We start from the raw sequence: 16,503 nt of genomic DNA, 5'->3' as shown, positions 1-16,503 counted from the left end.
GGGCCAGTACATCTTCCCTAAGAAATGGGGCCCAAAACTGCGCACAATACTCCAAATGTGGCCTGATGAGAGCCTTATAGGGCCTCAGAAGTACATCCCTGCTTTTATATTCAAGTCCTCTCAAACAAAATGCCAAAGTTGTATTTGCCTTCCTAACTACTGACTCAACCTGCAAGTTTACCCAGGATTCTCTCCAGACTAGAACTCCGAAGTCTCTTTGCACTTCAGACTTCTGAATTTTCTCCCCATTTAGAAAATAGTCCATACCTTTATTCTTCTTACCAAAGTGCATGACCTCACTTTCCCACATTGTACTCCATCTGCCACTTCTTTACCCATTCTCCTAACCTGTCCAAATCCTTCTGCATCCTCAATACTACCTTTCCCTCTGCTTAGTATCGTCTGCAAACTTAGCCAGAATGCCCTCAGTTCCTTCATTTAGATCATTCCTAAACTTTTCCATACCCTCTGTCCTATTACTTGTTCTAGAAACTTTAACAATATCAGCTGAACCCTCCATCCCTTTAACTTTTTCCATAATTCTGGAATTTCCAACTATCTGGTTTAAAGGCCTATCCACAGTGATTCACCAGGATTCTGCCCCCAGCGTAAGCCCTTCCCCTCAGAACAGTTCCCTCCTTCTGCACTACTGGTGCCAATGTCCCACGAATTCAAATCCATTTCTCCCACACCAATCTTTCAGCCACATGTTTACCTCTTTAATCTTGTTAATTCTGTGCCAATTCACTTGTGGCTCAGGTAGTAGTCCAGAGATTATTATCTTCTTGGTTCTGCTTTTTAACTTAGCCCCTAGCTCTTCATATTCCCTCAGCAGAACCTCTTTCCTCTTCTACCTAGATCATTGGTACCTACGTGGACCATGACAACTGGACCTTGCCCCTCCCACTCCAAGTTCCTCTGTAGCCCAGATGAGATATCCTGAACACAGGCACAAGGCAGGCAACACAGCCTTCAGGACTCTCAATCCTGGCCACAGAGAATAGTGTCTACTCTCCTGACAATACTATGTCCAATAACAACTACATTTCTCTTTTCTCCCACCTTTTGAATGGCTCCCTGTATCACGGTGCTGTGGTCAGTTTGTTCATCCTCCCTACAGTTCCCACTCTCATCCACACAGGGAGCAAGAATCTTAAACGTGTTAGACAAGCTCAAGGGCTGATGCTCCTTCAGCACTACCTCCTGGATCCCTCTACTGCCTTGCTCACATCCTCCTGTCCCTGACCACTGACCGAATTCGAGGTAGTTAAATCTAAGGCGTGTGACTGCTTCCTGAAACACAGCGTCCAGGTAACTCTCCGTCTCCTTGATGTGTTGCAGTGTTCGAAGTTCTGACTCCAGCTCATCAACTCTGAGCCGAAGTTCCTCAAGCAACTAACACTTGCTAAAGATGTGGTCACTATGACCACAATGGGGCCCAACCAGATCCCAGAGAGAAGCTTGGCTTGATAAGGAGGGAAGGCCCGAGCTGAAATGTTGAGCTCCAAGAATGACAGCGCTGAATTCCAATCAGCATGACATCACAATCTGCATACTCTACAAAAGAAGTCTGAAGGCACTCCTTGCGTGCACACAAATGTCTTCATGAAAATGATATACAACACAATTAATCCCAGATGTTTGCTCACACAGTACAAACACCAGTTTATAGGTGAAACAGAATTCATAGTGACAAAATAGCAGGCACAGGAAGCCCTATTTAGCAGGCAGAGAATTATGAGTAGAGACTGAAAGAGCACCCACAGTGACAGAGCAGACAAGAGGCAGTAAACCAGTATTGGCAGAGCAGCGGGTTATCAAGGGGAGATACTGCAGGAGCCGATTGATGGGTAGGCTGGTGTCACAGGGATATTTGAAAGTCAGGACAAAAGATTTTGAAATGGATGTAGTGTGTCTTGGTGAATCAGTGGAACTTAGAAAAGATATGGCTGACGGTGCAGGTGTAACAGAGAAATAAATAGCTGCTGATAAAGCCTTCCATTTGTAGATGATGAAACCAGTATTTAAAGGGGTATAAAAACAGAAAGCACTGGAGAAACTCAGCAGGTCTGGCAATATCTTTAGAGAGAGAAACAGAGCTAAGGTTTTGAGTCAAATAAGTCAAATGTGACTTCTTCAGAATCATTGCCAGCATCTGAATGGAGTTTTTTTCACAATTTCTGTTTTTTATTTTTATTTAAGCTCTCCAGCATTCACAATTTTTGCTTTTAATTCAAGGAATGAGAAAGTCATTCAGCCCATTGTAACCATTCTGTCTCTGAAAACAATATCCACTTAGTTCCATTCCCTTCCTTTACCTTTATAAAGTGCTCTTTTTCTAATATTTATTCACTTCGCTTTGAAAAGCAAATATGAATTCTGCTTCTGTGCTTCTTGGATACAAAGTACTGAATGAGATTTCTTCCAATAAATATTAGGAAGTCTGAAGCCATTGTCTTCTGTCTCTACTAACTGCATGATTTAGCTATCTATTCCATTCCTCCATAGTAGATCAGGCTGAACAAACTATTCACAACCTTGGTTATATTTGATTATAAAATGAACTTCCTCCCATATATCTGTACCATCATTAACCTATTTCCACCAATGTGGTATTGCTCAACTCCAATGTTGCCTCAGCTCGTCCACTGCTTAAGCCCTCATGTATTCATTTGTTACCTCCAGAGTTGATGTTACTCACACACTGCTGGTCAGCTTCTTCCATTCTAAACTCTGTAAACTTGAGGTCATCGAAATCTCTGTTGCCTGTGTCCACAGGTGACCCATTCATCCATCAACACCTGTGCTCTTTGACATACCTTGGCTCAGTCACATCTCCCCAAGATGTAAACAAAGGTTTTAGGAATGCCTTCAAAGCATCCTGTAGAGGTTCCAACAAATTCATGGGAAGCCCTGACCCGTGACTGAACAAAATGAAAATGATTCATTCAGTAAGGAACTGAATCCATTTAGAGCCTTCATCAGGAATACCTAGGGGTGAAGTTGAGGCATCGGAGAAGGCACACAATGTCCAGACAACTTATCTACCCAACCTTTCAAACATCAGCTGCCAGGCTTTTGACAGAGTCTACAGTCTGCATATTAGATTTAGCAGCCATTTCAGAACCCAATGAACCAGAGTGTTCATCCTCGGTCCCAAATTAATGCCTAAGGATGGAGGAGACTTCAGCTCCTATTTGAGTAATACTTCAACTTTAAAGTTCTTACCCTTGCTTTCAGATGCCCCAATGGGCTCTCCTTCCTATTTCAGCAATCTCCTCCAGTCCCAAAAACTCTGTGCTCTTCTAATTCTGGCCTGTTAAGCATTCTCAACACTATTTAGTTCATACAGATAGATTTGCCTTCAACTGTCATGGCCTAATCTCTGAAACCTCCTCCCTGACCTTCTCTGCCATTCCATTTTCTTCTCATTTAATGCGCTCCCTCTTTGATTAAGTTTTGGTCATCTGCCTTAATACCTCCTTAGGTGGTTGGTGTCAATTTTGCTTAATTTTCTTATGAAATTGTTTCACTCCTGTAAACTGTCTTCGGCTGTTTTATTACATCAAAGGTAGTACACGAATGCAAGTTGTTGATTCTTATAATTCAGTTGCAGATAACCAAACAAACTGTCGTGTGCAGGGTGTTCTTGGAAGGAAAAGCAGTGGCAAGCCAAAGGCCCTGGTGGTATGCTGCATAGGTTAGCTGGTTACATTTCACAGGACATTATTCTTAAGCTTTTGGACATAAAGCAGCAGGTTATGATCAAGAGGAGTACAGTATGCCTGACTTTCATATCAGGAAAGCAGAATCTCCTGTCTGCGTGGACTGTTAAAATTGAATTTCTTTTAGGTCAAACACTTTGTTGATCAAAAAACAAAATGATTAGCTGGCATTAGCAACTCAGGTTATTTCTGAAGATTAGCTGGGTAACTGGTCAGTAGATATCTGAACTATGCAGAGCCTACCTGCGCTTCACAGACCAGCGACATTCCAATTCAATATTTGTGCTGATCTCAGCTGCAAAACAAATGGTAGTTGCAGTTTACAGACCTTTACTACTCCTGGACTGAAGAGGAGGGCAAAGAATATCAGAACTCCCACTCCCGATCTGTACCCAGTAACTATACCCGTATGAGCACTAGTTGAGGGCAGGGTCAGCTGTGATGCCTTTAGTGGTTGAACAGCTTGTTGGTTATTCTTTTTTTGTTATTCATTCACAGGATGAGGGCATCGCTGGCTAGGCCAGCAAAAATTGTGTATCCCTAATTGCTCAGAGGGCAGTTGAGAGTTAACCACATTGCTGTGGGTCTGGAGTCACATGTAGGTCACACCAGGTAAGGATGGCAGATTTTCTTCCTGAAAGAACATTAGTGAACCAGATGGGGTTTTCCATCAATTAGACTTTTAATTATAGATTTTTTAAAATTCAATTCAAATTCCACCATCTGCCATGGTGGAACCTGGGCCCCCAGAACTTTAGCTGGGTCTCTGGATTAACAATCCAGCGATAATAGTACTAGGCCATCACCTTCCCTGGAAATAACTATTAGGCTCCAGCATGTAGGATGGCAATGAGGCATTGGAGGATGGTGTACCACAGAACAATAACGTGCTACATCAGGACCTCAACAGAGAAGAGAGGAGGGTAAAAGCAAGTGGGAACCTTACAGTCTCAATGTATGTGTTCATCTAACACTACAAACAAGCTGTCAGTAAAGGAAGTAATCAATGATTGGTCATTAGTTGCTGTTCATCTTTATCTGATCATCAGTATCTGCATTATCTTCAATTGCTTCATTATTATAGTGTACAGTGTATTTGCAGTCTTCACTGCTTGCAATTCCTGATTGCTCCACCGTGTCTAAAGTACCATATTGAAAATTCTGGAGTGGAAGATGCTGTCTCTCATTCATTTTTACATCCTCCACGACTGTCATTTCATCACCATCTTCACATTCCTCCTAGAAAGGAAGAGCAGCAACATCTTCAGCTTTAAACTTTTCAACAGAAACGAGCATAACTTTTGTTAATTTTCCATTCCGCGCCCCTCCCGTTTTTCTGAAAATTCATTCAAGGGATAGGAGTGTCCTGGGCTAGGCCTACGCTTACTGCCCATCCCTAATTACTCTAGAGAATGTGGTGGTAGTGAGCCAACAACTGCAGTCTGCCTGGTTAGGAGGCAGTTCCGGGATTTTGACCCAGCAACAATGAAGGCAGTGAATAGGCTCTGGGGAGTCAGGTAGTGAGTTACTCACTGCAGAATTCCCAGCCACTAACCTGTTCTTGTAGCCACAGTATTTGTATGGCTAGTACAGTTCAATTTCTGGTCAATGTTGACTTCCATTGTATAGGTAGTGGGGGATTCATTACAGTAATGCCATTGAATGTAAAGGAGTTTATTTGAGATAGTCAATTGCCTTACACATGTATGGCGCTAATGTTACTTGCCATCTATCGAGGCCAAGCCGGAATGTTGTCTAGGCTATGCTCCATATTAACAAAACCTGTTTCTGTGTCTGTGAAGTTGTAAATGATGCTAAATATTGTGTATTTAATCAGAAAACATCCCACTTCTGACTTTCTGATGGAGGGAAGGTTATTGATAAAGCAGCTGAAGATGGTTCAGCCTAGAAGATTCTCCTAGAGGAACTCTTACAGAGATGCTGTGGGACTCAGATGATTGATTTCCCAGAACTGTTATCATCTTTCTTTGTGCCAGCTATGATCTGGATGGGTACATGAATAGGAAGGGTTTAGAGGGATATGGGCCAAATGCTGGCAAATGGGATTCGATTAATTTAGGATATCTGGTCGGCATGGACTGAAGAGTCTGTTTCCGTGCTGTACAACTCTATGATTCTATGACTCAAACCAGTGGAAAATTTCCCCCAATTCTCATCAGTTTTGCAAGTATTCTTTGATGCCACACTCCTTAAGGCCAGTAACTTTCATCTCCCTTTTGGAGTTTAGCTCTTTTGTCCATTTTTAGGCCAAGGCTGTCATGAGATCAGAGACTGAATGGCTCTGGCAGAACTCAAATTGAGCATCATTAAGCAGGTCATTGTTGAGTAAGTATTAATTGATGGCAGTGCCAATTTTTCTATCATTTTGCTGCATGTGTCCTCCCCTCCTTTCTCCCTTCCCTTTTTTGCAAATGACATTAATGCAAGATAAATTATTAATTCTAACCCCAAAATTGCAAAAGACGCACTTTCAAATGTTGTATACCATTATGTTAATTGATTCTTTTGGTTCAGTGGGTAGTGTCTGAGCCTCTGCGCCAGACTTGCCCTGGGTTCTAGTTGTATTCTAGGATTTAACATCCATGAAAGGTGTGTTCATAACATGGCCAAAAAGATTGGAGTATTAACTTGCAAATCCTTCCAACGCTTCTCAATGGCAGGCAATAAGAGTCAGAGACACTATTGGTCCATCCTGTAGTGGAAAGTTGAAATCTCTACTATCACCATCCATAGCTCCAATCAACAACATGTATGTAAGCACGCATGTTGCCACAGCAACTTAGATTCTCTGAGTCAACTATAACACATCACCACAGCTGGGGTTACATGGTTTCCTGAACACCTACACCTATTGATCATTGTACACTGGATTAGTAACTGTATAAATCATTCAAGACAGTCTATCAACAACCTGATAATTGTTATTAACATGAAATAATTTGTCAATAACCTCAGCAGGATTAGTGTGAAATATTTGAGACAGTCCTTGCTCAAGTAATTTTACATAACAAAACTGATATTTAACCTAAGAATTAATTATATTGAGGTGACCTGGTCTCGAACACTGTAGTATTCATCTACTGCGTATTGGTACTTGGCTGATGTCAATCCAAACAGATTGGCTAGCTTTTCTCCAAGAAAGTCACAGGCTAAGAGAAAAGAAATGAGCAAATGTTAGAGAATGTAGTTATGGTGCTGGCCGTTCACTGCTGTTAGTTAAAACAAAACACAAATAAGGAATATTCAGTTCCTGGTTTGTACTGAGTTGCCTAGTGAGATACCTTCTTACGTTGTAAATTTCTAATGGAACTGCATAGTGAGCAGGTTTAGTACAGCTATTTGTTGTCACAACTAAATTACCACTTGCAGTGATTCAAAAACTCACCCTACCCCTGCCTTGGACCACTACCTTAAGAACATAGGAACTGAAGTAGATCATTCAGCCCATCAAGCCCACCCTACTATTCAACATGGTCCTAGCTGATCAAACACTTCAATGCCTTTCACCCATCCCATCCCATCCCCATAATCCCGTAAGCCACTAGTAATCAGAAATCTATCAACCTCTACTTTTTAAACAAACTCAAAGACTGAGTTTTCTCAGTCCTCTGGGGTAGGGAATTTGAAAAGTTCACACAATTCTGAGTTTAAAAGTTTCTCCTCATCTTGGTGGAAATTTGTTTTAGGTATACAAAGTTCTGGGGGCATAGACTGGGCAGATCAGGAGAAACCTTTCCCCTTAGTAGAAAGGCCAATAACCAGGGGAACAGTTTTGAGGTAATGAACATGAGGTTTAGAGGGGATCTAAGGAAATTTGTTTTTATCTAGAGGTTTGTGGATATGTGAAACCCACCGCCTAAAAGGCGGGTAGAGGTAGGAATCCTCGAGACATTTAAGTTATATTTAGATGAGTCTTTGAAGTGCCACAGCATACAAGGCAACCGGCCAAATGCTGGAAAATGGGGTTAGTGTAGATGGGTGTTTTATGACCAGAATGGATACAATTGGCCAAAGGGCCTCTTCCTCATCCATAAAAATTCTATGACTCTAAATTCCACACGTAGTTTCATCTCAAAACATCAATTCAAGGCAGGGCACCCTGCGCATTGTCATTTATATTAAGACCTATCCAAAGACCAGAGGTGCTTCTTTGTGCAGAAATGATAAAAGTCACCTTATTCTCTGCAGCCAACTTTGCAGCATTGTCCACGTTTTAAAGTCAAATTTAAAAGGTCACATTGACTGATGTCCATATCATGAAAGTTAGCAAGTTGAAATCTTTACTGGGCATGACCCTACATATTTTCAGGACCTGAAGAAAACCAGCAGATCAAATGCTCACTGCAGTCCATCTCTATTTTAAAACATTCATCACCCATTCCATCTCTCCCCTCCTAAGAAAAATGCAGTCTAATTTTCTCCTAAATCACCCACTGCTCAGTCCAGTCTTTATGATACTCACTGAATAATGATGTCCTTGCAACCTTCATCACCCAAAACACCAGGAAATGGTTCCAGGAGAGTGAGGACTGCAAAACAATTGGCACATGAAACATGACTTTTCGCAGACAATTAAAACGTTCATGCAGAGCATGTTTTCGGACTTAACCCAGCTGCCTGTGGTGATCTTTATTTGAAAGATGTTTTTCAGGGGACTTTTGTGGTGCAGTGATAATGTCCCTATCTTTGAGCCAGGAGGCCTGGGTTCAAGACCCACATGCTCCAGAAGTGTGTAATAACATCTCTGAACAGGTTGATTCAAAATATGGAAGATGTTTTTGAAAACTTTTCCCTCTTTCCCATAGCTATCTCTTTCACTACCCAATGAGCAAGACAGTGGGTTTATGGAAGCTGATGGGAGTAGGGTAGGTGAATAGGCAAGTGATTTTTTGGTATAGGCACCTACTAGGGAGCTATGTTGGCACTATGGGTATATAAGAAGCTAGTGGCGAACAGCTGGTGAGGCACGAGTGTTTGGGTGTAGGACAGTTGGTGAGGATGGTGAGGGACAGAATGGCATGGGGGTTAAGGGAAGAGGTGTATGGGAAGCTATCAGGGCTAGGCTTTGGGAAACTGGTTAATGTGTGAGGACAGCTGGTGTGTGGTTAAAGAGTACATAGGAAAGATGGTAGGCTATGGTGTGAGAAGCTGGTTAATGCGTAAGGACAGCTGGTGTGAGATTAGGGAGTTCATGGGAAGATGTGGGTTTATAGAAAATTGCTGGAGAATGGGAGACAGATAAGCAGCCTGTGTACAAAGATCATGTGATTAAATAAACACTACAGCTCCCACTTCAGTTGTATAATTAAAACATTGGATCTGCTTTTGTTACAAGAAATGAATATGATTAGACTACTGTAATCAGATTGCTGGTAAACTTACAGGATCAACTCTCTCTAACACTTTATGCTCCTCCTCGCTCTCCTCTTCAGTGCTGTATTCCTCCATGATGTCTCCATTTGAAAAGTGAATGAATCTTTGTGGCTGTTTTTTCTCTGACTCCATCTCTTCAGGCTCAGATTTCTCTGTCTTTCAGAGTGATTAAATTAGGGATTAGATAAGTTTTAGCCATACACAAAACCATTCCTATAAAATGGCTGAAGTGCAAGGTGGAGCATCCTGAAGTCACATGTTGTCTCCAACTCCTTCCCACCAATCCTCCCAAAAGTCTGTACATATTTCCAAAAATATTGTGCCCAGAGTTGTGTACTTATATTTATCGAGTAACTTTAATCAAATATCCCCCAGCACATATTCCAGCATTATAACAGAGTCATCAAATGATTACAACATGAACAGTAGGCATTTAGCCCATTGAATCCATGAAAATTCTCTTAGAGCAGACCAACCAGTTGTTTACTCCAATCCCTCCCCATTACCATGCAACATTTTTCTCTTCAATAATTATTCAACTCCCCTTTGAAAATTGTAGTTAAATCTGCCTCAACCTCACTCTCAGGTATTGCATTCCAGTGCTTAATTAGACAGTATCTAAAATGAGGGTCTTTACGTGCGTCAGCCCTCGTTCTTTTGCCATCTTCCTTAGGGCTGTTTCCTCTGCTTCTCCAGATTTTGCCGATGGGACCACTATCTACTCTGACCAGACCACTTACGATTTTGAACATCTTCATTAAATCTCCTCCAATAGGAAATCTCCTTTTCATAGGAAAGAAATTGGAGTAGGCGTAAAGGAAAAGTTTTACTGGACGATAGATCTGCTCTGTTATTAGAGGGAGACGACTGATGATAGTTTAAGCTGAGAGTCACCATGCCTCAGGTGAGGGGAGAGGTCGAGAAGGAGAGTCATTCACAGTAACCTCAGGAGGAGTTGAACATAAAAACTGAAAGAACTGCAGATGCTGTAAATCAGGAACAAAAACAGAAGTTGCTGGAAAAAGTCAGCAGGTCTGACAGCATCTGTGAGAAACATCAGGTAACATTTTGGGTCCGGTGACCCTTCCTCAGGACCTGAAACATTAACTGTGATATTTTCTTCACAGATGCTGCCAGACCTGCTGAGCTTTTGCAACAACTTCTGTTTTGGTTCAGGAGTTGAACCTTCCCTGTTAGCATCACACAGCACCATCCAGCAACTGAGCTAAACTGAGCAGTAATATCACGAGCCTAGTTATCCCAAAGTCGCTAGGAATGCCCTAGGAACTTAGAATCAACTCCCAACCATTGCAACTCTGGAATTTAAATTCCATTAATAAATCTGGATTTATTAATAAAGCCAGAAATCGTGACAGCTATCATTAACTTTTGTAAACACTGAGCTGGCTCACTATTGTCCTTTAGGGAAGAAAATCTGGCATCTTTTGCTGGTATGGCCTACATGGGATTCCAGACTCTCAGGTTTATGGCTAACTTGGAAATGCCTCTGAAATGACCAGGCATGTCACTCTGTTAAGGACTATCTGTAATGAGCAACAAACACTGGCCCTGCATTTGACCCAGCAACAACCATGTCTTATGAAAGGATAAAGAAGTCTCTCATGCCTATTCCACCATTTAACTAGACCATGGGTGTCTTCTACCTCAATACCATTTTACAACACTATTGCCATATCCTTTGATATCCTTAATATTAAGAAACCTATCAACATCTGCTTTGAAAGTACTCAATAACTGGGCCTCTACAGCCCTCCATGTTAACGAAGTTCACAGATTCACCACTCACCAAGAAATTCCTCCTCTCCTCAATCCTAATCTGAGTCTCCTGATTCTTGACCTGCACCTCATCCACAAACATCCACTCCCTCCACCACCAATGCCCAGTAGCAGCAGTGTGTACTATCTACAAGATGCACTACAGAAATTCACCACCAAAGATCCTCAGACAGCACCTACCAAACCCACAACCACTTCTATCTAGAAGGACAAGGGCAGCAGATACATGGGTACTTCACCCCCTGTGAGTTGCCCTCCAAGACACTCACCATTCTGACTCGGAAATATATCACCGTTCCTTCCCTGACAAAATCTAGTTGCTTCAAATGACATCACTCAAACTCTGAAGAATACAGGCCCAATGTGCTCGATCTCTCTTCAGAGGGCATTACCACTATCTCAGCGATCAGACTAAGAAGCAGATGCTTTCTTAGTTAGGGAGAACAAAACTATACATAGTACCCCCCAGGGTGGATTCACCAAGGCTGTCTCTGTTCAACTGCAGCAAGACATTTTTACTCCTGTACTCAAATCTTCTTGAAATAAAGGTCAATGTACCATTGGTCTTCCTAGTTCCTTGGTCCTCCTGCATATTAGCTTTCAGTGATTTACGAACAAGGGCATTCAGGTCTCTATACTTCCTGGTCCCCAATTTACATTTCCACATTTCTGTTTTTTATATCAAATTGGGATAACTTTACATTTAGCCACACTGAATTCCATCTGCCTTATTCTTCCAAGCTTATCTGAGGCTCCTTTAAGCCCTCTGCATCCTCCTCTTAATTCAGATTCCTACCTAGTTTTGAGTAATCAGGAAACATGGAAATATTGCATTTTCCCACCACAACCAAACCATTGAATCACAGAATTGTTGCGTTGCAGAGGAAGCTGTTTGGTCCATTACATCTGCACCAGCTGTGCAGCATTTTAACTTTGTGTCAATCTGTTCCCTTTTCTCCATAACCCTGCACATAATTTCTATTGAAGGAGCCACTGAATGCCCTCTTGAATGCCACAACTGAACCTGCCTGTGCCACACTTCCAGGCAGCACATTCCAATCCGAACTAATTGCTGTGTGAAAAGTCTTTTTTTTTTTCCTCACCTCATATTCGCTTCTCTTGCAAAACACTTTAAAATTGTACCCTCTAGTACATATCTTTTGATGAGGGGGAATAGTTTCTCTCTATTTTCATTATCCAGCTCCCTCATGATTTTGAAAACTTTCAGCAAATTTCTTCTTAGCCTCCTCCTCTCCAAGGAAAACAGTCTGAACTTCTCCAATCTTTCCTTGTGACTGAATCTTCTCATCCCTGCAACCATTCTCAGAAATCTCTTCTGCACTCTCTCCAGTGTATGAGTTGGATGATCAGCCATGATCATATTGAAAGCTGGAGCAGGCTCAAAGGATGAATAGTCTACTCCTGCTCCTATTATCTATATTTCTACGCACCTGCATTTCCAGAACATTTGTCTGGGTTTCTGAACTTCTACTCCAGCAACTTTACCACTACCACACTAGTGCCAGGCAATTATCATGTCCAACAGGACATTCAATGGCAATACCATCACTCAATCATTCACTATCAACATCCTGGGGATTGCCATTGACCAGAAGCTGAACTGGACTAGTCATATAAATGCTGTGGCTACAAGAGCAGACACTGGGAATACTGTGACCAGTAACTCATCTCACGACTCCCCAAAGCCTGTTCATAGTCTACAAATCAGGAATGTGATGGAATACTCCCCACTTGCCTGGATGTGTGCAGCTCCAACAACACTCTCGAAGCTTGACACCATCCAGGACAAAGCAGCCTGCTTGATTGGCACCTCATCTACAAACATCAACTCCCTCCACCACCGACGCTCAGTAGCAGCAGTGTGTACTATCTACAAGATGTGCTGCAGAAATTCATCAAAGATACTCAGACAGCATCTTGCAAACCCACAACCACTTCCATCTAGAAGGACAAGGGTAGCAGATACATGGGAACCTTACCCCCTGTAATTTCCCCTCAAAGACACTCACCATTCTGACTTGGAAATATATCACCGTTCCTTCACTGTCGCTGGGTCAAAATCGTGGAACTCCCTCTCTAAGGGTGTTGTGAGGCTACCCACAGCAGGTGGACTGCAGTGGTTCAAGAAGGCAGATCACCACCACCTTCTCAAGGGGCAACTAGTGATCGGCAAATATTAATGGTTCAGTCAGAAAGCCCACATGTCATAAATAAATTTTTTAAAAAGTTCTGAGGAAGGGTCACTGGACCGGAAACATTAACTCTGCTTTCTCTCCATAGGTGCTACTATGCCTGCTGTGTCTTTCCAGCAATTCCTGTTTTTGTTAAAAGATAGCAATGCTAGCGATAAGCAATCTGTATTAGACCACACCTGGAATATTGTAAGCTGTTCTGGGCACCACATCTTACAAAGTAAATAGTGGTCTTAGAGGGTGTGCCACATAGTTTTACTCAAAATAACACCTGAATTCTAAGCGATAACTTGTCATAAACAGAAATGACAGAAACTAGCGTAGTCCATGGAGTTTAGATTAAAGATGAATTAATTTAAATTTTCAAGATACTAAGGGGAGCAGGTTGCATACATAGAAAAATTATTTCTGCTGGTCAGGGTGTTTGTCCCTGTTGAATGTGAATTGGTTCTTTCTGGATTACTTGACCTATCATGTAATCTTCATACCTAATTAAAATGTTTACCCAACCGTAAAGCAGATACAGCATTGAAATGTATCAGTCAGTTGCAAAAATACTCTAATGGGCTAATGGAATAACTGGCTGGCTAGGATATAAAAGGGAGAATGTTTTCTTAGAGATAGAGCCTGGATAGACCACTTCTGAAATTCTCTGAAAACTTTGGGGACAACATCTTAGGAAGGATACATTGACCTTGGAAGGAATGCGATACAGATTGACTAACACATTGCCAGAGTCCAAGCATTAGATGAAGAGAGATTACATAATCTAGCCTTGAATTTCTATTTTTTATTTATTCATTCATTCACAGGATTTGGGGGTCTCTGGCTAGGTCAACATTTAATTACCCATCCCTAATTGCCCAGAGGGCAGTTAAGAGTCAACCACACTGCTGTGGATCTGGAGTCACATGTAGGCCAGACCAGGTAAGGATGGCAGTTTCCTTCTCTAAAGGATATTAGCAAACAAGATGGGGTTTTCCCCAACAATTGACAATGAATTCATGGTCATCATTAGACTCTCAATTCTAGAATTTCATTGAATTCAAATTCCACCATCTGCCATGGCAGGATTCGCATTGGGTCTCCATTATGTTACTTGGGTCTCTGGATTAACAGTCCAGCAATAATACCACCAGGTCATTGCCTCCCCATCTTGGAGTAGAGACAGTTAAAGGGTGTTTTTATTGAAGTGTTGAGGATTATAAAAAGAATTAGTAGAGCAGATAGACAGAAATCTCTCCCACTGTTGGAGGGACCTAGGACAAGGGGACTTAATCTCAAAATCAGAGCATTAGCTCTGTTGTGTTTCTGACTTCAACCTTTTGGGCACACATGGGGGAATGCCCTAGCATCCAGCAGCATTTCCTGTCCTTCAGCATTTCAGGTACGATTACATGGTGTCACTTTTCACAGTCTGTATATAAACAGCTGCAATCAACTATCCTATCAACAGGTACTATCTAGGTCATATACGAATAAGGACCAAATCCCAGAAAGAACTAGGGCCCTCAAAAAGGGCTTAGAAAAATACTTAATTTCTCCAATGAATTCCTCCTTTTAGTGTGGGAGATTGAGAATTGGTTAAGAGAACAGACTGACTCCACGATTACTCAATGCAAGTACCTCAAACTGGGATGGTCTTCCCAATGGAATTTTGTGGCCTGTTTCTAACTCAGACTAAGATAAAGTTCGAGCTGTGATTCTCTGGTCTCACCTGAGCTGATCTTAATCAGGTAAACAGCCAGAAAAGGAAGCTGGAACAAAAACAAAGTTGCTGGAAAAGCTCAGCAGGTCTGGCAGCATCTGTGAAGGTAAAAACAGAGTTAACGTTTCAGGTCCGGTGACCTGAGGAACGTTAACTCTGACATTTTCTTCACAGATACGGCCAGACCTGCTGAGCTTTTCCAGCAACTTTGTTTTTGTTCCTGATTTACAGCATCCACAGTTCTTTTGGTTTTTAGAAAAGGAAGCTGCTTGAGTCAGGATTGCAATATCTGTTTTTTATCACATGATACCTACTGCACACTGTGTGTGTGTGTGGGCGATATCAGATGTTCTTGCTCAGCTGTGAATCCCTTCATAGTCAGATAGCTGGCTGACTGCGCCACAGTAAACACCAGGATTTCAGAAGTTAAGACAGGGATTGTCTGACTCTGGTTGGCTCATTTCCAGGAGAGTGGAACTCTAGGAATCCCACTCTAAGCCTGAATCCCTTGATCCCCAGATCCAGTAGGAATGTGTGGCCACAGGACACTTGGAAATTATGCCAACCTTTGATTGTTTGATGCAAATGTGGACTATTTAGACATGAAGACAGAACAGTGATTATCTAAACCCAGTGGACATTCGTAATGAAATTCAGAGCACAAACGGTTAACATGAGAGAACTGGCCCATTTACACAGAGTAAACAAACTACTATTTACCTTTCATGGATGGACTTGTATTTACCTTCACTCAGACACAGGTACACCCTATACTTTGCAGACTTTCTGGTTTTGACTCACATCCTTTTTAAAACAAATCCACTGAAGAGGTGTCTCAAGAAGGGCCAATACTGACCCCAATTCTGTTGGAATAGACCACACTAACCATGATCCTATAGAACTGCAGCATTAACTCTAATCCTGTAGGAGTATGCAGCGCTAACTCTGAACCTATACGGATGGGCAGCTGACTCTAATCCTATAAATAGGCAGCACTGGAATAATCCCTAAATCCACGGGAGATAGCAGTAAACCTATTAAAATTGATAACATTTGCCCTAATCTATAGTAATGGACAGGACTGACCCTAGTCCTATAGGAATGGATAGAACTGGTCCTAATCCCATGGGAAAAGGCACCGTTCAGAGCCAATTTGCGCTGACACTACCTCCAAGTGTCTCGCCTTCAGCCCATTCCTTCTACAACCCACTCTTACCTGCTCTCTGCTTTCTCCGGCTGGCTCCATTTTCCGAGGCCGAATATGAAATCACTTCCGGACGCAGAAACATCCACAAACGCCCAGAAAGAATGAAGGAAGTAGGTTTCAGGTGAGATATCAGTAACCGGATCCTAGCGCCTGGGAAATTGGGTGCCAGCACAGAGGCTCCAAGCAGCGTGGCTGATTCCCATGTCCATCAGTGAATTGCACCAGCCTCAGTGCCTCTGGCGGCTGTGGGAGCTAGAACAACAGCCAGCAATGCTCCGCGGCAGGGACTGTGGGCGGAAAAAGGGACGAGACTTGCAGCTAGTCTCAACTCGGTGACAAAGTGTGGACGCAAAACTGCAAGACAGCGATCCTAAGAGAGATCTAAGCTCCCTCAAATCAGAAAACTGTAGTTCTTTCCCCTCTGGGACTGGGCGTTACAGTGGGTCAGACACACTGCCC

At 42.3% G+C, this 16,503-nt stretch overlaps 1 protein-coding gene across 2 annotated transcripts; it reads right to left on the bottom strand.

Moving 5' to 3' along the window:
• Positions 1-3,538: 3,538 nt before the first annotated feature.
• LOC109916149 (protein FAM177B-like) lies at positions 3,539-16,441 on the bottom strand. 2 transcript variants are annotated; one of them, XM_020515857.2, is made up of 5 exons: positions 16,054-16,441; positions 9,129-9,275; positions 8,209-8,275; positions 6,798-6,895; positions 3,539-4,964 (listed from the first exon to the last, which is right to left on the bottom strand). In XM_020515857.2, exons 1-5 carry the CDS (start codon positions 16,081-16,083, stop codon positions 4,743-4,745), a joined length of 564 nt encoding a protein of 187 aa, XP_020371446.1. In that variant the 5' UTR covers positions 16,084-16,441; the 3' UTR covers positions 3,539-4,742. The 2 variants fall into 2 exon arrangements, with proteins under 2 accessions (XP_020371446.1, XP_048452970.1); XM_048597013.1 differs by lacking the exon at positions 16,054-16,441 and adding an exon at positions 15,558-15,764.
• Between the last annotated feature and the right edge of the window lie 62 nt (positions 16,442-16,503).

This window comes from Rhincodon typus, chromosome 5 (genome assembly GCF_021869965.1).
Source record: "Rhincodon typus isolate 14 chromosome 5, sRhiTyp1.1, whole genome shotgun sequence".
Classification (NCBI taxonomy): domain Eukaryota; kingdom Metazoa; phylum Chordata; class Chondrichthyes; order Orectolobiformes; family Rhincodontidae; genus Rhincodon; species Rhincodon typus.
This window is presented reverse-complemented; position numbering and strand designations above follow the sequence as displayed.

Coding starts and splice junctions, on each gene's coding strand:
- LOC109916149 (XM_020515857.2), bottom strand. CDS start 16,083: ATGGAGCCAGCCGGAGAAAGCAGAGAGCAG. Junction 6,896..8,208: donor TGCAAGGACATCATTATTCA/GTGAGTATCATA, acceptor CTTTTCTCTTAG/CCTGTGACTTTCTTGGAGAA. Junction 4,965..6,797: donor ACTACAGTGTTCGAGACCAG/GTCACCTCAATA, acceptor CTTCCTTTCTAG/GAGGAATGTGAAGATGGTGA.